At 39.4% G+C, this 21,744-nt stretch overlaps 1 protein-coding gene across 3 annotated transcripts in view; it reads right to left on the bottom strand.

The window, feature by feature from the left end:
• The window catches only part of TENM3 (teneurin transmembrane protein 3), a 442,567-nt gene that overhangs the window by 68,447 nt on the left and 352,376 nt on the right, over positions 1-21,744 (bottom strand). For all 3 annotated transcript variants that reach the window (XM_065946684.1, XM_065946685.1, XM_065946686.1), the window contains exons 12-15: positions 19,036-19,182; positions 5,226-5,442; positions 4,096-4,215; positions 2,972-3,233 (exon numbers count right to left, since the gene is read on the bottom strand). In XM_065946684.1, coding sequence (XP_065802756.1) covers positions 2,972-3,233; positions 4,096-4,215; positions 5,226-5,442; positions 19,036-19,182 — 746 coding nt within the window. The remainder of the gene's footprint in view (positions 1-2,971; positions 3,234-4,095; positions 4,216-5,225; positions 5,443-19,035; positions 19,183-21,744) is intronic.

The following is a 21,744-nucleotide window of genomic DNA, read 5'->3' as shown; positions in this document are numbered from 1 at the left end:
ATGTCTGTAAAAGATACTCGATATACACTGTATGAATTGAAATGAGTGTAAAGAGTTAATATAATTACCTGCATAAAAATCATCTGTTACAAATTTTAAAAACCATATTCCTAACCCCACAATGTACCCATCAGTGTGATGTGCTCAATGAATGCCAATAAATTTATCCTGACATATGCAAAATACATTATGTTGAAACAGGATTTCAATGTTTTGAAAAAAAATCTATGTTATGGTGTATATAAAATAAATCCAAATAATTCAGATTCTACTTGCTAATAGTGCTATTAGTTTGGTTAGTAATAATAGCTCTTCTTAGGCCCAGGCTTCCCTGGTGGCTCAGATGGTAAAGAATCCACTTATAATGCAGGAGACCCGGGTTTGATTCCTGGGTCAGGAAGATCCCCTGGAGAAGGGAATGGCTATCCACTCCAGCATTCTTGCCTGGAGAATTCCATGGACAGAGGAGCCTGGTGGGGTAGAGTCCACAGGGTCGCAAAGAGTCGGACATGACTGAGAGACACGCTTTCACTTTCACTTGGGCTTACTACGTCTTGTGTAATGTACAATGCTGTCTATGCTTAAGAATCCACCCTAGGAGCTCACCACTTTCTCTACTAAGAATTAAATAGCATTCTCAAAGGTTTCCTCAGGTTGCCCTAGGAATATTCATTACTCAGACTTACAGGACTACCTGTTCATGTTGGAAAAATCTTAAAACAGCGATTCAGTGTTCAGTAGTGTTTTTCTTCCTCCCAACTCCTCTCACATGAAACAGTTAGGAATGATGTATGTCTGTCATACAGATGTTAATAACTTAAGTAGGACCCTTGGGTTCAGGGTGAATCATCTGAACAGAACTCACTGTTCCGTATCATTGGGGGTGAAATACCGGTGGCTTAGTTTGAAAAACAGGTTCGGTGACTTGGATGGCCCTGAAAATGTAAGTGATTATAACTTAAAGCATATCATTTATTTCCTCTTAATTTATTTTCAAAATAATTTCACATAAATTTGATAGGTTTCCTATAGATACCTTCATGAATATATACTGTGATCTTCCAGGAGTTATATCTCTATTTGAAAATATCATGCTATTCTTAATTTTAAATAACTGATTTCTGTCTCTATCATCATTAGCTTACTTCACGGGAACAAATAATCTGTAATTTAACTCATTAAAACGTGTTTCTCCTAGGTAATTTAATTTGACCATACTATTTTGCACTAGTGGAAAAGCAAATCAAGCCAGAGAGGAAAAACCAACCATTAAGCTTTACTGTATGCTTCTTACCCCTTCTACCCACAATCAGCTTTATCCAAGACGCCATCATTTCTCCTACTACTGAGACTGCCTCCTGACTGGTCTCTTTGTTTCAACCCTTGCCCTAAATAGAATATTCTCAGGACAGCAACTGCAATGATCTTTTAAAGAAGCAAATAAGAAACTGTATTTGATCCGCCTAAAATCCTCTCACAGCTCCTAATTACTCCATGATCACAGGAAAAGCCCTCATCCTTGCCATGGTCTTCAGTGATCTGTGACATCACCTCCTTCATTTCAGCCACACGTGCCAGCTTCTCTGCAGTTCTGTGAACAGGCCCATTTCTTGTTCTTCCTCTTCTGTTGGTCCAGTTGCTAAGCTGAGTGTGACTCTTTTGGGACCCCATGGGCTACAAAGTCCTCTAGGCTACTCTGTCCATGGGATTTCCCAGGCAAGAATACCGAAGTGGGTTGGCATTTCCTCCGTTACTGGATCTTCCCAGCCCAGGGATCGAACCCATGTCTCCTGCCTTGCAGGCGGATTCTTTACCACTGAGTCAGCAGGGAAGCCTGTTCTTCCCTTGGAGCCTTTGAACTTGCTCTTTGCTCTGCTTGGAATGACCTTCTATCTTCCAGGTTTATTCTTTCTCTTCTCAAAGTTTCTGCTGAAGTGTAATGTTATCGAAGAGATCTTCCAGGACCATGCTATATAAAACTGCAATTCCACCCACTTTACCCTGCTTTATTATTTTAATGAAGTCTTATTCACAACTTGACATATATTTGCTTGCTTTCAGTCTCTCTGTGTAAACTGGCAGACTTCTTGGAAGCAGGTACTTCCTCTGATCCGTGAACTGCTCTGTCCCCTTATGAGAGCGCCTGGTGCAGAAGAGGTATTTCAATAAATATTTGAAGAATAAATGCGGCCAAGCTCTTCAGTGCTGTTGTATTTTAAAGACCACATGTTTTTACTCAGCTGTTTACATATGAAGTCCATTATTGCTGTAGTTAACGTCCTGCCTTTAAGATCTGAAAGTTATTTCTAATTGGAACCATACAGAAAGGAAAACGATCCCCCGATATTTCAGTAGATAAAAATGAATAGTGAAAACATGGTTATCTTTTTAAAACTTATATAATAATTTTTTCCCTGTGAAAAATATGGCTTTACGAACTACATCATTAACCCTACATTATTAGGGTTTAAGACATGATGCCATGTTTTAAAAATACTGTGAGAAAGTTAATGAACATTTCCTATGGAGATTCATCTCTTCTAACATATCTTCTGCTCACAATAATAATTAAACAGTAAAACATTAAGAGCCATGACCACGTATAGCAGCACTTGGTATAATGTCAGTTAGGAGGTCAGATACATGCAGGCACTAAAAGCCTTTTCCAATGAATGAATCAATGAGCAACGACATTACTAGCTGTTGCACTTAAAGCTGTTTTCCCAACTGGCTACAGATAATAAATAGACACAGATATATCTTGAAGAAAAAGTATTTTGAATAGATCTTTAAGAAATAGTTAGATATCCTAATATAATAACTCTTATTTACTACATACACACCCCACATTCTACATGTCATTCCAGAGAATTACTTACGCTAGCACTGGAATTCTGCAATGCTTTAAAAAATTCTTTGGAAACCACGTGATCTGAAAATGGTTTACTGAAAAGCCATTAGAATATTCTACCTGTGTCTCGGGAATAATGGGACTGTCTTCAGGAGATGATCTAAAAAAGGTGGATAAAGGCGAGGACACGATGATAGGATTGGGCCTCACAAAGCCACTCAGGTCACAGCTGGGAATGTCGTTTTCTTCTTTCTTCATGACGAGGGTATCCATCACATAAAAGACATTCCATGGGATCCACACAGTGTGATACTGAGTGAGGAACGGGGATCGTTCAAACACCAGCGTCAGAGAAGCCCCGCCATTTGCCACCAGGTCAAACCTGGGAAAACACAAGACATATTTAGTGAATTACCCGGATCTCGTGTGACTTTCAACACTAGCCTCCTTAAATCAACATGCTTTATAAGAAAGACCTTTTTTTCTCCCAACTTTTACATGAAATAGTTTAAAATCTATGAGAATATTAAAAGAATTATACAATGACCATCCATATAACCTTCAGTTCAGTTCAGTTGCTCAGTCGTGTCCAACTCTGTGACCCCATGCACAGCAGCACGCCAGGCCTCCCTGTCCATCACCAACTCTTGGAGTTTATTCCAACTCATGCATATATCCTCAATCTATATTTACTAACTTATTAACATTTGTACACGTTTGCTTTATCTATCCACTCCTTTTCTAGAACCATCTGAACTTAGGTTGTAGGTATTACAAAGTCCCACTCTCAAATATTTCAACATGGGGGCTTCCCTGGCGGTCCAGTGGTTAAGATTCTGCCTTCCAATGCAGGGGGGCACTTGTTCAATCCCTGTTCTGAGAACTGAGGTCCCACGTGCTGTGGGGTGTGACCAAAAATTAAAAAAGTTTTTTTCAAAATGAATCTTCTAAGACAAAGAAAGAACATTCTCCTATAAAACCATAATACTTTTATTATGCCTTAGAAAATGAGATCAACTTTTAAAAACCTACATGAATATATAACTTTAAATTTTTGCCACCACATACTGTCACAGATCTCTGGTCTAAAAGCTGTTGCATTTTCAAACTAAAAGGGACATTAAGGCATCATGCCTGGTGATTTAAAAAAAAAAAAAAAAAAAAAAAAAAAAAAAAAAAAAAAAAAGCCTAGTTTTTATACTTAAAACACTTTGAAGAAAGATAGGGTGCTGGAACTAGCTTACATTCCATCCTGGCGGGTAATAGTATATCCGTACTCTGGGTAATGGAAAAATGAGACATTCACTCCAATAAGTGGAGTTCCATCAGCAGTCAGCACTTGGCCTCTGATGACGGACGCGAGGCTGTGAGAAAAGCAGAAGAATTAGACTGAACATTTATCTCCTCAGACAAACATTATCATGATGTGGAGATAATTCAACCTAAGGATAAAATAACAGTATCATAAGGCACTTGTATTCACAAAAACCAGACTGGAAACACTCCCAAGACAGTGTTCCTTATAATTCACTGCAATCCACATTCTTGAAATACCTGGTGTTTACCCTGGGTTTTAATTCATTGCAATCTGGGTTTTGGAGAGTTATCAAGAACAATAATTTAGAGATGAATTTTTTAAATTATAAACTGTGCGTTTTTTCGTAAGTCATATATCTGGTGCTTGCATGAAGGAAAGTATACTTTCCAATTAATTCCAAGGCAATCCGGAAACCCGCAGGGAACGAGAAGTACAAGATTTAAGGGAGCAATGAGGAACATTTGTGCAACAACTTTTAATCAACTGCTGGGTCTAACTGCATTAATGCTGTTAAATTGCTGCAGACCCAGGAGTTCTGGTGTAAATCATCTTCTTTTGCTCAGTGAGACACAAGACACCTGCTTTCACTTACTGGTTTATTTTCAGGTCATTACTGCTCTACAAAGCACCAGGCCAACAGCTCATGCAATCTTACTGCCATGCTGTTAGCAGTTCCATTACATTAATTCATAATTTATATTATTTAGTGAGCTCAGCTTAAAAAAAAGTGCACTTCTGTTTTGCCTTTTGGGGTCTTTGCATTGCTTCTTTTGAAACACTTCCAACTGTGCTAAGAAAATCAACTAGTTAAATGAGGATTTATTGACTCCTTAATGGGATGTCCCGTTATGCTTCCGGTACTGAAATTGACAAAGTACGTGAACTGTGTCAAAAATGCTTGAAACATGAAGTTTGGTGAAGGATGTGCCAAATGATGAAAAACTACATTTTAAAAAAGGCACTTTCCGCAAATTTGCAGTCATCAGCATTTCATATTAAGGGCTTATAACTGTTGATAATATCATTACAAATCTATGTAAGGAAAAGTGTATTAACCTCTTATTGAAAGGACTCTCTCCAGGTAGGACATGGGTGCTATCAGATCCTATGAGAAAACTGATGCGGTCGTAGAAGGATTTGGCAGCTTGCTGAGATGGTGACTGTAAGCTTTGGCTAATGATATCCTGGGGGTCGGGCAGTCCACGACAGTAAGGCTGATTTTGGCAGGAGCTCTGTAAACAGCAATCAGGATCCATGCAGTCAATGAGTCCGTCTGCAGAGAGAGATGTAAACCAGTCAGAAAATTCCTCTGCTTCGGTCACGATGCAGAATAAGTTTTGTTTGTTGGCTGGCTATTTTTTTTCACATCCAACGATTTGTTCCTCCCATCTAACAGGAATTTCTGGCATCCTTTTTGAAATCAAATACAATAGCTGCAGTTGCTTTCACAGACAGTAAATGTTTGCATTGGAGATGACTGAAAAGAATTATATAACGTTGGTTCTGAATAAAAAATAAAAAACGACAGTTTAGAACAATGTATTATAGGCAGATCACATTTTATTGCCCTTTGCAGATGTTGAGCTTTTTTCTTTTTTAACAAATCAGAGGTTTGTGGCAACACTGCATGGAACAAGTCTATCGGTGCCATTTTTTCAAACAGCATCTGCTCACTTCGTGTCTCTTGTTACATTCTGGCAATTCTTGTGATATTCCACTTGTGCATTATTGTTGTATTTGTGATGGTGATTGGTGAACTCTGGTGTTACTGTTTTATTTGTTTTAAGGTGCCACCGACTGCACCCAAATACAATGTCACACCTGGACGTTTTTGTGTGACAAATACTGTGTGTGTGCAAACCATCCCACCGACTGATAACTACTGTCTGTGTGCAAACCACTCCACTGACTGGCTGTTCTCCCACCTAAAATTCGGGGAAAGGTCAGAAAATGGAAGTCTGTGAAATACTAATACAAATTAACATATAATAGATGAGATGAGTCAGTCACCTTTCAAGGAAATCATTTTCCCAAGGATGGTAAGCTTTAGTTGCTCAGTTGTACCCTACTCTTGGCGACCCCATGGACTGTATCCCGCCAGACTCTTCTGTCCATGGGGATTCTCCAGGCAAGAATTACTGGAGTGGTAGCCATTTCCTTCTCCAGGGGATCTTCCTGACCCAGGGATCGAACCTGGGTCTCTTGCATTGCAGGTAGATTCTTTACCGTCTGAGTCACCAGGGAAGCCCAAGGATGGTAAAGAATATTCCAAATATAATTAAGTCATTTCTCAAAAGTTAAAGAGGAACCTGAACTCTATTAACATGCCTCCTTAAAATGAAGATGTTAATAAAAATATGGCTAATGTAAATAAGCTATAATATTGAAAATGATAAGAAATCTATCACTAAAAATTGACCTACACTGTTGGTGACATTAAAAAGAATAAAGGTTAGACTCTTCCTGAGCCTTCTCCAGGAACATCAAAAGTAAACTATATTCAATGGGCCATGTAAGAATTTTGTTTGAAACATATAAACTACCCCATTAGTATATAAGAGTGTTAGGATAATGGTTTCATGACATTATTCTTTAAGGTCATTTTTCAGTGACCAGTTGATACATGAATTTTGATCTGTTTGGCTACTACATTTCTCAGTACAGATTAATAAAAACATTAGTTTCTGAAGACTTTAATCACCATTGGGAGACTGGACAAAATCATTACAAAATCTTAAAACCTGAGTATCAGGTCTCACTCAGCATGATCTTATTATGGCAAACTCAGCTGAAAATATCTGACTGACCAATGTTTTATTTACACAGGTGTTTTGAAACAACTTTTATTTTTTAAAAAATACACTAGTCTTGTTTTTCTTTTTTGCTTTAGGCTACTCTTATTGCTAGAACATACGCTTGCCCATTCATTATTTGACTGCAAACTGAGACAACATAAAACAGACTCAATTGAATCATATATTGCCCAGTCTATAAGCAGGTCAACACAACACAGATAAGGTAAGAAACAGGAGACAAGCGGCCTGGCTGTGTCCTTCAGTCATTTTGCCCACCCAGAAAAGAATGCTGCGAGCACTTGTGGTTTCTCCTAACACTCATTTTCCCTTCCTTGGGTAGCTACTCTGAATTTTCATTTGCATAGCCAGTCCTCCCCAACTTTTGGTCTATGTGCATATCTCCCCTTGTGTTTGGTTCAGAAATGGACATGGGACCTAATCTGTCAAACTGGACTGAACTTCAGGAACTATCTAAAAAGCCATCCCGCCCCATCCCCATCCCTCCAGGCTTGGAGCTGTAAGGCCATGAAGTTGGGGTTACCCCATCTTCCCGGCTGACACCATGTTAGAACCTGTCTGGGAATGGAGCCTTCCCAGAAGAGTCAAAGTCAAGAGCTGGAGGAAAAAAACATGTCACAGTGACATCTTTGGGGCTTTTGCAATAAGCTGCATCTGACCTGGGCTTTTCAGTTCTAGAAGTCAAAGCACTGCCTTCTCTCTCAAGCCTGGTTGGGCTGGCTTTTCTGTCACTTAAAACTGAAAGAGATGTAGCTTATCCAGAGACATTAACTAAAAATTTCACTATTGCTCATACAGTTGAAAAAAAGAGCTTAATAAGTATTAGAATTAAATGTATGATGCTGAACTCTTTTGCATGACTATTTTAACTTTTTGACACCATAATTTTTATACACATGAAAATGTATGAGTCTGAATTTCTGATAAGCAGATCTTATAGTTTCTTTATTATAGCTACATTTTCATGTGTATGTCTATTATACTTCTAAAAAATGGATTGTTAATTATTTGAAAGCACATATCTACTCTGTGACAAAAATTCAAAATCATGTTTTAAGAACATCAAATGAAACTGAGCTTTGAAATTTCAGAGAAATTTATCAAAATATTGCTTTTTTAACCAAAAGGCCACAAAGATGAAAAATGTCTAAATATTTCTCAATATTTCTAGTGGAAGAAAGATGAAACTACGCTAGAAGCTTATTTTTCCCAAGGATATGTTATAAAATGCAATATACTGCATTTTTTCTCCATCTGTCTCAAAGACACAGAAGTGTAAGTTATTAAGACTCAGATTTTTAAAGTAGCAGATGACTGACCTATTGCACCCAAATCACTTTAGCTTCAAAAAAAACAATTAAAAAATTCTTTTAATAACAATTCATGATTTATAATCTCAACCTCATGATGGTTGAGACTTCACGAGGAATCTTTAGTATGTTTTATAATTTAAGCTTCCCTGGTAGCTCAGCTAGTAAAGAAACCACTTGCCAATGAAGGAGACACAAGAGACGTGGGTTCAGTCACTGGGTTGGGAAGATCCCTTGGAGAAGGAAATGCAAACCTACTCCAGTATTCTTGCCTGGAAAATTCCATGGGCAGAGGAACCTGATGGTCTACAGTGCATGGGGCCACAAAGAGTCGGACATGACTGAGCACGCACACACACGTCTATACATATACACCTGTGTGTATGTGTGTGTGTGTGTGTGTATTTAAGAGTTCTTACCCCATGGATTTAGAATGAGTATGCTTGGGAGAGTAATTCCATATAAATATTTTATATTCTTGCAAGTTTTTCCCTTATATTCATTTTTGAAGCGTAACTAGAAGCTACTTAGTAGCAGAACCTCCAAAGGTTACATTTTATCTCCATTAACCTGGTAAGTTACAGGTTAAATCCTCCCTCCTTTGGACCCCCATAATACTCCCTGAATGCCTTCCTTTAGGCACTATATGGTACAGTTGCCAAACAGGAATGCTCAAATCTCATCATTCGTCTTTGTTAGTTTATAAAAACCAAACGTGCATCTGGCATGTGGTCTACAGGTCATAAAACTGCACGAGATTGACACCTTCTGAACTAATCAGTTGGAAATGCATTTTTACAAGCCTCTCTGCTAACATCAATCAGAGACAGAATCTCATTTTCAACAACCAAGATGCGGGGACGCATGGTTTGTTATTTTTCTGCAGAGTTTATCAGTAACTTGCCCAAGCAAGTGACGGATGCTTATGAATCTGGCTTCCTATAACTTGAGAAAACATTTTTCATTCTTTGCCTATATTCACATAGCTAGGGCTATCTAGTACCACTAAAGTTGATTATCCACTTGCCCAAATGTCTATTGTAGTAAAACTGACTTTGTAGATGAGCTCCTTAAAATCATCGACATTCCATTTTAGTCTCAGGAATATGAGGTTGGCTTAAATTGGTATTGGTGTAGAAGCCATATCTAATAGAATTAATCATAAAAAAGATCTAAAGAAAATCAGAAATGTTCAAAACCCACTGAATAACAACTTCAATGATCAGTTAAGAGCCTTTCTTTCTCCAGGTTAGGCTTTGCAATATAAGTGGTATTTTTATATAAAGTAGACAATATAGTTAATGCTTCCTTCCACTTAATCCTCAGTATTATTGCTCTAGTTATTTAAAAATATGCTCTCATTTTTCCTAGGACTTTCACCGGTTTGAAACAGTGGTTGGCAAACTTACTTTGTAAAGGACCAGATAAAAAATATTTCAGGTTTTATGGGCCATATAATCCCTGCTACAAGTATTTAACTCTGCCTTGATAACTCGAAAGCAGCCAGAGACAATATGTAAATAAGTGGGTGTAACTGTGTCTCAATAAAACTTTATTTACAAAAACAAGCTTTGGCCCAGAGGTCATAGTTTGTCAATCTTTAGTCTTGCTTTTAAGTTTCTACCCTGCCCTGTTTCCTTTGTCTTTAAATAATTATTTTTTCCTGCTAAAGGTAAACAATACACATTTTACTAGATTATTAAAATGTCTGACTCCATCATTTCCTAATTTACACTTTATGTAGGTCTGACTTTGACCTGCTTGTCAAAAGTCTCACTTTTGTTTTTTAAGCAGCTATGGATAGTTTAACATTTTTTTCAAAACCTTGATACACCAACTGGATAAACAGTCATGAATTTCCTTTGAATGAATTTTCATCTTCACTCTAAAGGTAATTAAAGCCCTTACCCACAGTATTTGGAAGTCTTTCTCCCTCATTCCAAGCTGGAGGTAGAGGTAGAAATTGTTTAACAAATTAAAAAAATATATATTTAATTTTATTTTTAAAAAGTGTCATGGCCGCTCAGCTATGTCAGACTTCTTGTGATCCCATGCACTGTTGCCTACCAGGCTTCTCTGCCCATGGAATTTCTCAGGCAAGAACACTGGAGTGGGTTGCCATTTCCTTCTCCAGGGGACCTTCCGGACCCAGGGATCAAATCCACATCTCTTATGTTTCCAGCACTGGCAGGTGGACTCTTTACCACAAGCACTACCTGGGAAGCACCTCCCCTCCCCCAAATATATCTCTAAGTTTCTTTTTGGCTGCGCAGCGTGGTTTGTGGGATCTTAGTTCCCTGAACAGGTATGGAACCTCAGCCCCCTGGCAGTGGAAGCACAGTCCTGATCACTGAACCGCCAGTGAATTCCCGAGGTAGGATTTCTGATGCAGTGTTTTATCTGTGGATTTTAGAATATTCAAAGGGGACGGGTATACCTTTTGTTTCTCTTTTGGGTCACCATTCTGTAACACACATGAAATTCATTAGCTTATTACTGAATTTGGATCATGTTTGGTTTTGCGTATCTTCCTGGTTTGTCTGATTAACAAACTTTTCCTCGTGGCTTTAGTCTATGTTTACATCATTTCAATCGTAATGACTCCAGGCTGTTTATTCTCCTGAACTCCCAATCTATAACCTTCCTTCTAGATATTTCCACTTGGATATTACACAGGCATTGAAAACTTAACATGTGGAAAACGCAACATACACGATCTTCTCTGAATAGACCACTTTCTCTGCATTTCTTACTTCAACCAATGTCTCCGCTATCCACTCACCCAGGTTCTCAAAGTAGAAACCTGAACGTCATCCTTCACTCCTCTCCTCCCTTTTTCTCTGCACCTAATCAATGGCCAGCTCCTCCTTTTCCCCACCCCAAACATGTCCTGAGTCAGCTTTCTTTTTATTTCACTGAAAAGACCCTTCAGGCCACCATGGCCACCTCTTGACAAGAGCTCAACAAGAGCTTGGTTTCCCAGGCTCCAGTCTTGTCCCAGCTATTCATTCTCAACACTTCAGTCAGAGTACTCTTGGCAGAAATCAAACGTGATTATTTCACTTCTCTAGGTAAAATACTTCCTTTAATTGGTCCCTGCTGCTTTCTGAGTAGTTAGAACTCCTTAACATGGCTTATGAGACCTTTGTGATTATTATTTCCTCTGCTGGAGACCTCTCACTGCTGTTATCCTGGCTCCCTCCCCAATTCCTTTAGCAATCAGCTCAGACAATGGTCTCACCAAGTTCCTTGAGGGCTAATCTAGTCCACTGTTGTAGCTCCCAGAATTTAGGACATATTCTTTTTGGCACTGAGCACGCATACAAAAATTTTGCTGAACAAAGTGAAGAATAAATTCAGTTCCTAGAGATTATGAGATTGAAACAGGCCAAAAGGATGTCTTAAAAGAACAGCAGATTTTTTAGTTTTTTTTTTTTTTTTTTTTTCGGGAACCACCATACTGTCCTCCATTGTGGCTGGACCAATTTAGAATTCCATCAGTGTAGGAGAGCTCCCTTCTCTCCACACCTTCTCCAGAATCTATTGCTTGGAGATTTTTTGATCATGGCCATTCTTTAAAACAGATAACCAACAAGGACCCACTGTATAGCATAGGAAACTCTGCTCCATGTTATGTGGCAGCCTGGGAGTTTGGGGGTAAATGGACAGACGCACATGTATGGCTGAGTCGCTTTGTTGTACATCTGAAACCATAACTACATTGTTCATCGACTATACTCTAACATAAAAAGTTAAAGAATCTTTTTCTACAACAGAGACACACACTGCTTTCTTTTATCACCATTTTCCTGTCCTCAGATACCATGCTAATCCTTGAATTCCTTTTTCGCTTTTACTCTAATAGGTACTTTTACATGTTCTTGATAAATTGGACATTAGGCAATCCATACAATTGTAAAAAGCATTATAAGAAATTATATGAAATACTACATATAATCTAAAAAGGGCAAGGCCTTATGTACTCATAAAGACAGATAATCCCAAATTCAGGAAGGAAAAGTTAAACCTTATAAACGTTTGCCTTGTAGAAGTTTATCATCTGAAGACTTCTGCATGATGAAACATGCCATAAACAAGGTTAAAAGATAATGAAAACTTGGGGTAAATTATCTACAACACACCTCATAAAGAGCTGATAAGTAGAATATATAAACAACTCCTTAAAAAGGAAAAGTCAAAAAACTCCAGAGAAAAAAATTGGTTAAGAGAAATAAATAAGCAACCAGCAAAAGAAGAAACACAGTCAAGGAACATATATAAAGATCATCAATCTAACTTGTAATTAGGGAAATGCAAATGAAAACAATAAAAATGGAATCATTTCCACCCAGCAGACAAAATTCATATTTTTCATTTTGTTGGACAATTTTGTTTATGTACAGTGATTATGTACAGACTATGAACATGGGGGAAATAAACACTCTCCTACGGATGAAGTGTACAATGGTGAAACTTACTGTGAGGCAATTTGGCAGTAGCTACCAGAATTAAATTTAAAGCACCCTGTGACCCAGCAATTTCATTTCTGCAAATCTGTTCCAAAGAAATATGTGTACATTTACACAAAGATTTATATGCAGATAAACACACACACCCACACACAGATTCACTATAGATCTGCCTTTATACCAAGAGCAAAAAAATAAGAAACAACTAAATTATTATTAATGGACTAGTGGTAAAATTAATCAGGAAGGACATCTGTGCTTCTGTTATAAAGTATGAGATAGACCTACATGTACTGACATGAAAAAATCTCTTTGGCAAAATCAAATTTAGAACAGTACCTATCCTGTTTTCATTTGAAAACATAAATGTGCACCTAAACTCACTGAGGAGGCGTAGAAACATGCACTCTGAGTTGTTGACAGTGGTTATCTCGACAATTTGTTGTTGTTCAGCTGCTAAGTCACGCCCAACTCTTTGCGACCCCATGGTCTGCAGCACACCAGGCTTTCCTGTCCTTCACCATCTGCTGGAGTTTGTTCAAACCCATGTCCATTGAGTCAGTGATGCCATCCAACCGTCTTGTCCTCTGTTGCCTCCTTCTCCTCCTGCCCTCAATCTTTCCCAGCATTGTGTATGACTGCTAGTAATACTCCTGCCTAAGAATGCAGAGGTTCTTAACCTGGAGAAAGGCGACACTGTCTAAAGAGGTTCTGGGTGATGCCCTTTGTTGTTCTAAAGCTTGCAGTGGCAGTGAATGGTAATGGGTGTAAAATATACGGAAGACTGTTAGTTTCAGCCTGTGTGAATATTTTTCCTCTCCTAAAACTCATTCAGAAACAGTGGCCAAACCCCATGCTTCTGAAAGCAAAGCTGGACTTCTCTTTTCTAGAATGGGATTCTCCTGGGATCTAAAACTTCTGTGGATAATAAAAGGGTCCAGAGTAACCTAAATCTCTCCCCTGCATGCAGGCTAACTCGCTTTAGTCGTGTCTGACTCTTTATGACCCTATAGACTAGTCCTCCAGGCTCCTCTGCCCATGTGATTCTTCAGGCAAGAATACAGGAGTGGATTGCCACGCCCTCCTCCAGGGGATCTTCTTGACCCAGGGGTCAAACCTGTGTCTCCTGCGCGGCAGGGGGATTCTTACTGCTGAGTCACCTGGGACGCCCCTCTCCCCTTCAGCAGGATCTCACGGAGTCTTTCAAAAAAAAAAGTAATTTCCCCCCAAATCATCTGCCAGGATAATGTATTTTAAGGCTCTGAGACTGAGTGCCACTTTTCTTTCTGACATCTGGATTCTTTTTAAGAAGTGCTTAGGAACTCTTACGGGCTTACCTTGTGGCTCAGCTGGTAAAGAATCTGCCTGCAATGTGGGAGACCTGGGTTCGATCCCTGGGTTGGGAAGATCCCCTGAAAAAGGGAAAGGCTACCCACTCCAGTATTCTGGCCTGGAGAATTCCATTGGACTGTATAGTCCATGGGGTTGCAGAGAGTCAGATACAACAGCGATTTTCACTTTCACTTTAGGAACTCTTATAATCCCCCCCACCCTTCCTTCCTTTTTTTTGTTCTTTTTTAAACCATTCCCCTTCTGATTTTTTTTCTATTTTATTTAACTTTTCTTTCTTTCTTTTTTAATAAATTCTGGAGAACACAACCATCTCATCCTCCTGCTAGAACTTTTAAAAAATGTATTTTCAAATGTTTCCTTGTTTTCATTTGGGAATCTCCAAACAGACCGCCTCTGTCCATTCATCACATTCATTCTGACGCTTACATTAAAATATCATTCATCATTTCCCTCCTTTTTGTCATTTCTAGCACACATACCTGCTTGCTTCTGCAGTTTGAATCTTCTGTTTGGATTTTTCTTCCTTCCTCTCTCATTGCTGTTTCTTTTTAAATTCTAAATAACCTCAGTTGAATTGTGCTTCTTTTTTCTACTATCATCAGACTCTAAAGGCATTTAAAAAAACCCATTTGAGGTATATCTTCCTGGCATATCCCCACAAAGTAATATTAATAACTTTGAAGGACAAAGAATAACTCCATCTACTTAAAAGTAAGAGGTATCATTCCTGGCAGGATTTATATTCTGACATGCTACCATCTTGCACAGAATTTAGTAAGAGGTTTAAGTCATTCTTGGGCCTTCCACCATCCAATCAGTAGAAGACTTGCCTCTTATGCCTCAGGTATCCACAGGGGAGCTGTGGATATTTGAGGACCAGCCAGGGAAGCAAGATGAGAAAAGGGAGCTCTGACTATATCTCCCTAATGAGAAGAATAGGAATATGGAAGCCACTGCCACAGATAACGTATTCTGGAGAAAGCAGCTCATTCATGAGTATCTACCTTGAGTTTCTATAAAGGTAAGAGTTGTCTCCGGCAAGCTGTTGCATTTTGATGCTTGAACCGTGGGACCACCATATGGGGAGCTATTGAAAGTCAAGACACTCCCTATCGAATGCGAGTCTCAGCAGCGTGACCAGGTGAAAGTAATGGTGTTTACAGAAGTGTTGGGGGAACTGGAGAGCTGCCTTGTTGGTCTGGGACATGGAAAGCACGCCAGAGACTCCAGCCCTGATTTTCTTGTTCTCAAGTAAGAGGGGAGCAAACTCCGGGAGGCAGTGCCGGTGCGCTGTAGTCCCCGGGGTCGCAGAGAGTGGAACACAAGTGAGCGGCTGAACAATGACAAAGTAAGAGGGCTGGAATTTGGAAGGAAGGAAGGAGAGAGAAGACTCCTCTGGAAAGTAACAGAACTCTACTAGCCATATGAAATGGTTATTGAATATATTATATGGTCATAGTAAAACTATATGCTATTGATGACTAGTCATATTCTGATAGCATAATCTGTTTATTGGCCTACCCACCATCCTTGAAAAAAAAAAAGTGAAAGTAAAAGTGTTAGTCACTCAGTTGTGTCCAACTCTTTGTGACCCACAGACTGTAGCCCTCCAGGCTCTTCTGTCCATGGAATTCTCCAGGCCAGAATACTGGAGTGGGTAACCATTTCCTTCTTCAGGGGATCTTTCCTACCTGGGGATCGAACCTGGGTCTCCTGCATCGCAGGCAGATTCTTTACCATCTGAGCCACCACAGAAGCTTCTATCATCCTTACCTGGAGATAGACTTTTTTGGCACTAGTAAGCAACTCTGTGTGTGTGTGTGTGTGTGTTATCTGCAAAGTTCTTAAAGCTGTGCTCTACAAATTTGCTCAGACTAGACTGGTAGTGATTCATATGATGCATTTGATTTTTGATTCAAGCCAAATCAACCTCTCATCTTCTTTTCATGAGTTTGAGTAAACTCCGGGAGTTGGTGATGGACAGGGATGCCTGGCGTGCTGCAATTCATGGGGTCGCAAAGAGTCGGACACAACTGAGTGACTGAACTGAACTAAACTGACTGAATGTGTTAAATGAAACTACTTTCTGGCCAATTCACCATTTTTGACACCAAACTTAGACAACGTATCTCTAATGGCACAGCTCCCACAAGTCACAGAATTTCAACTATAGTCCTTATTTTAAATGTTCTGTTTTACTGTCCTCATCTAATGGCAATGGTAATAATAGCCTTAATCACCAGATTATGTTTCTTGAGTTGGGGTTTGGTGTGAAAAATATTGTCTGTATACATACAACCCATGTTTAAGTTCAAGGAATCCTCTAGCTTGGGTTATAAGGCACCCAAGTTATAATCTTAGGGTGTAACAAAGCTGGAGCTGAGGTTCCTTCTCAGAAGATCAACAAAATTAGGTTAGGGACAGGAATACAAATTATATGCGATAAGCAGAGAAGCCACAGGAGGTCTTCTATCAGGTCCGATTTCCCCGTGGAGCGGGAAGTCTAGAGATAGCAGAGCTTCACGCTAATAAGAATAAACAAAGAGGGAACAGGCCAATTCACAGCTGATAAATTCTGAGGAAAGAGAGAAACTGCCTTAGCCGATAAGGACACTAAAGAGTTGATTAGCCCCTAAATTACTCTGCAGTGGCTCTGCAGACTGGGTCCTGTACTTCGCTTCTCTCTGCCAGAGCTGTAACCTCCTCAGTGTAATCTCTTAGAACACGAAGGTGAAACATCTGATCAAGGAGGAAGGCAAGCTAGTCTTCGTCCCATGGGTAGGGGCTTCCTGGGAGGGAGGGGAAAGCTGCCGTATGGGCTTGCAGAGGACTGATGCTGTGGTTTCTATGACAACACCGGAGTGCAGGGAGGCGAGAGGCAACTGTATTATCAGGGAAAAAGCTTTGAGGGCTAAGGACCAAACACCTACATCTGTCAGGACAGACAGCAGAGCTCAGAATTTGTGGCTCAACTTTCTTGACAGTCCACATTAAAGAAGCACAGGGAAAAGAGTAAACAGTTAGACAGAAATGGAAGAGTGAACAGAGAGCTATGAACGGGGAGAACTGCAACTCGTAGTCAGGAAGATGGGAAACAAGTAACATCTGGTTTGAGAATGACTGTGTTTATGTGTGTTTGTGTGTTGGGGGCAAGGAGGAGAGCTGAGAGTTGGTTCTGACCACTCCGCTTCCTAGAGAACAGTACAGGGCAGGCCTTGTTTTACTGTGTTTCCCTTTATTTGTTGGGAAGATATCGCATTTTTCACAATTCCAAGGTGTGTGGCAACTCGAAGTGGAGCAAGCCTAACATGCCATTTTTCCAACAGCACTTGCTTACTACATGTCTCTGTCTCCTGGTTTGGTAATTCTTGCAATATTTCAAAGTTTTTTCATTATTATTATATTTCTGATGGTGATCTGTGACCTCTGATGTCACTACTACAACTTGCTTAAGGCTCAGATAACGGTTAACATTTTTTGGCAATAAAGTATTTCTATATTAAGGTATATAGGTTATTTTTAGACATAATGCTATCGCACACTTATCAGACTACAGCACAGGGTAACCTGACAGTATAAGATAGACATAACTTTTATATGCACTGGGAACCCACCCCCCCTCGAAATTCACATGACTTGCTTTTTCATGACACTTGCTTTACTTGGGGCAAGAACTGTCTGATGTTCAGTTGGCTCTATTTGAAAAGGAAAGAGACAATTCAATCTTCTCTGACAACCTTTTATGAAGTTCACCTAGTCAAGGTGAGCACTTTGAAAAGCAAAAGGAAAACTGGATAATGAGAGCTTCTCCTTACAATGTAACCATATCCCTGGCAATACACAAACATTCTTTCAGCGCTTCCACAAACTCCTTTATGCCTATTTTACCTGTGAAACACCTGAAGTTTAACACAGTCAGGATCTTGTCTATGGTCTCATAAGCACCACGAGGTGGAGGGATGCATGTGTGCTCAGGAACTAAGTCATGTCTGACTCTCTGTGACCCCATGGACTGCAGCCCGCCAGGCTCCTCTGTCCACACGATTTCCCAGACAAGAATCCGGGAGTGGGGCTGCCATTTCCTGGTGGAGTGAAGACCTGACTCCAAACCTGCACTCGTAACCATCACCAACCTGCCCACGTGGACACTCCCAGAAGGGCAGGTGCAGTGAAGGTGGAGGAAGGGACTCACACACTAGAAGGTCACACGAGGATCGGGTGACCAGAGAGGTCCAGGCAGAAACGATAACAACTCCTTCTGAAAAACTCAGTCCCAAAGGGACACCAAAAGCGAACAGCTCCATCACTGGAGACACAAACGCTAACTCTCACTTTCTACTGAGATTGAAACACAGCAGCACAGAGGATGGGCGCAACGGGAAAAAAAATAATTATTTCTCCACTCTGGGCTTACGTGGGGGGGAATATCATAATTCTTTTCACAGGCTGATAAAGTTAAGGATAAAAAGACACTGGAAATACAGCTTCAAGGGGATTGCTTTCTCTTCCTGTTTTTTTTTTTTTTTTTTAAATCCCGTCCTTTCAACAAAAGAGTTTGGGAACTGCCTTGCATCTTTTGGGCTGTTCCATTATTAAAATACTGCTCTTGAGCTCCCAATTCACAGAGCCCTAAAAACTGCATCGAGGAGAATCATCACCTGGAGATTAGGACAAGAAATGGAGAACAATGTACATTACACAGTAGCTTGGTTACCTTGCCTTTTCCCTGAGTGATAATAATCTTGCATTTGTTTCAGGGAAAACAGGGAGCAAAATCACTCTATCAGCACTCAGACATTTTTCAATCAATCTAACCTGCGGGGATCAATTTTTTTTTTTGGCAGCAGATAGCCATGGACCCACGAGAACTTGTAGACCTGAGTTCTGGCACAGGCTCGCTCTCCTGCTCAGCGTCTCTTACCTCCCTCATTGTCCTTGCTGTCAGTGCAGAGGGTCTCCATGGCTACGTCGCATCCTGCTCCTCGCCACCCTGGCTGGCAAACACAGTGCCAGCCGTTTTGGTCCAGCGTGCACCTTCCATTGCTGTTGCACAGACCGGGACACCCCTCTGTCAAAAGACAAAGAAGGACAACACAAGTGATTTGAGTATTTAAAGTTTTTGCATCCCAAATAAACAGATGAGGGACACTTAGTGGGAACAGGCCTTTCGAAACAGCACAAATACTGTAATTGCACATGGATAGAAAGAGCAACGTAATCTAAGGAATCTGATTCTTATCCAAGTGGCATCTTTGATTGGCCTGACCCTTGAGACACCACTTACCTGTGCAGGACAGAAATATCTGCAATGACCCACTAAAATTGCTGCAGGCCAGACAAAATTAACTTAATTTTTTTTCCTTTAGCAAAGCAACAAGGTTGATCATAAGGTGCGAGAAAAGCGTCACAGCGAGATCATTTCAGAAGCCCTAGAATCGATTTTTAATCTGCTGTAAACATTACTGGTCATTGGTTAGGCCACGTCTTCTTAAAAGTGCCTTGTTGCTTTAAAAAATTCCCTCTAAATTTAAAAGCATGAACGCGTGGGTATGTGGCTATGAAGGATGTTCAAAACAGAACGTTAATTTTATCTGGCCTCAGAGTTGCCGTATATTCATGTGAAATTACAGTGCATTAAGTAATTGCACAAAGTATAGGCCAGTATCAATGACTATACTTTATGCCGAGAATACATTCCTTTTCACAGAATAAGCAAAGCCCAGGAAATAGTGAAGCAGCTTAGCATCTATTCTAACAAACATTAGGATTCAGGCTGCATACGGATGGGACGGGACTGACAGGATTTCCAACTAAATGTAATAGCTGTGCATATCTGATTACTCAGGACGGACAAAATGAAATACCATAAGGACCACAGTAAAACATCGAGAGACTGAACAAAAACACGATAGTGACGTGCTTCAAGACAGAGCGCAAGAGTGAGAGTTTGTGACAATCTCCCTAAAGCTTTTGTGCTGTTACCTTTATATCCTATCTTGTCTGCTTTTATGGGCAAGGAGGGAAAATTTGGGAAACAATGAAAATAATTTAATATATCCGAAAGCTATAATTGTTTCAGTCTAACATGACATTAAAAAGAAAAAAAAAAAAAAACAAATTTTGCCACTTCCTACAGATGGTACCTGGCATGCAGCCAACATGGTCTGTTTATGAGAATGATACTAGGGTAGGTTCTGGTGCTCTCCACTATGAGTGTGACGTGACACCGACAGAAACGAGGGTATAAACGCTCTAAGATGGCAAGAGTGATGGGCTGCTAACCAGATCTCTTTGGAAAGAATTAATTTATAATTTGGTATAAAATATATATATATATTAGTTAATGCCTGCTCTAGCAGTTGGGGGTTTGTTCTAGTGTCTTATATAACTACAATGCTTGTTTCGGTGACAAAATTTAAGGGAACCATCTCTCCAAGGATGTTTATTTTAGGTCTGTATTAAAAGAATTATTCATATAACTGGCTTTCCCTCCTTCACTGTGGAACTTGAAAAGATCTCAAAGAGACTTTCTGTCTCTTCAGATTAGAGTTAACAGAAAGAAGACTGTTGTGACAGTCCCTTGCGGCCGGGTATGATGAAATTAGACTTACGGACGCCATCAAGTCAGGAGAATATTAATTTTGCTGCTTCTTTTCTTTCAGACAATTACCGTCTGTATTTATGGATTATTCAATGCCTAAAAGGTAAATTTTCCTTATGGATGTCTCTGTTTTGTTTTTAATGGGGAAAAAAAAGGTTTAATTGCCCCAGTGACAAAAGGGGTGCAGCAGCTGACTGCATGCACACAAGAAGTTATTACATGAAAGCCTGGATACTGCCATGAATATTTTCATATTCTAATGAAAAGCACAAACAAAGAATTGAAAAAGGTAATCTGAGGAGCAAGGGAAAGGGAATCTTCTCTTCTGAAAGATATGGTTTTCACTTATTTCTATGATAACTGAAGACAAAGAATCTGCTGTTTTCTGCTGAGCAGTGTTATCATTTCATTCTCTAGAATGCACAGTATTTTGTAGATTTTTTTTTAAAAAGAAAATCACAAAACATAAATTATGATATCACATATATTTTGAAACATTGAGATACAGCCAAAGAGGTTTCCATATGAGGATAAATGAGATTTCTCTCAACATATGTTAACCAGAATCTTCTTTAGATTGACAATTTCTTATTCTGTGATGAGTGAGTGTTCTTGATTCTTTGATTTAGAATTTAAAGCTCATGAGCTGAATTGCCAACAATGAAGATCTTAAAGCCAAAAAAAAAAAAAAAAAACACCTCCATAAACAAAAAACAGCAAATATACTGTTATCTTCAGTTTTTGGTTCCAGTGAAGACTAATGCTTTTACATAGGAATGAAATCTGTGATAACCCAAAATTATAAAAATGAGACACAGACACTGAAGTCTCAATACTTTAAATCCAAAGGATTTCACATAATGTAGGCCTGATTTATCGTTTACAAAAATATGCAGGAAAACAATCTATTTTCATACCTAGTACAAGCTAAACACGGTTATATAGAGATATATATGGAGATATGTCAACAAAGAGCAAGTATACAGTACCTTTAACTATCTTATCCAAATAGTGAGCTTGAGAAATTAA

Source organism: Muntiacus reevesi, chromosome 10 (genome assembly GCF_963930625.1).
Source record: "Muntiacus reevesi chromosome 10, mMunRee1.1, whole genome shotgun sequence".
Lineage (NCBI taxonomy): Eukaryota > Metazoa > Chordata > Mammalia > Artiodactyla > Cervidae > Muntiacus > Muntiacus reevesi.
Note: the sequence above shows the minus strand (reverse complement) of the source record. Positions and strands in the feature narration are given on the sequence as shown.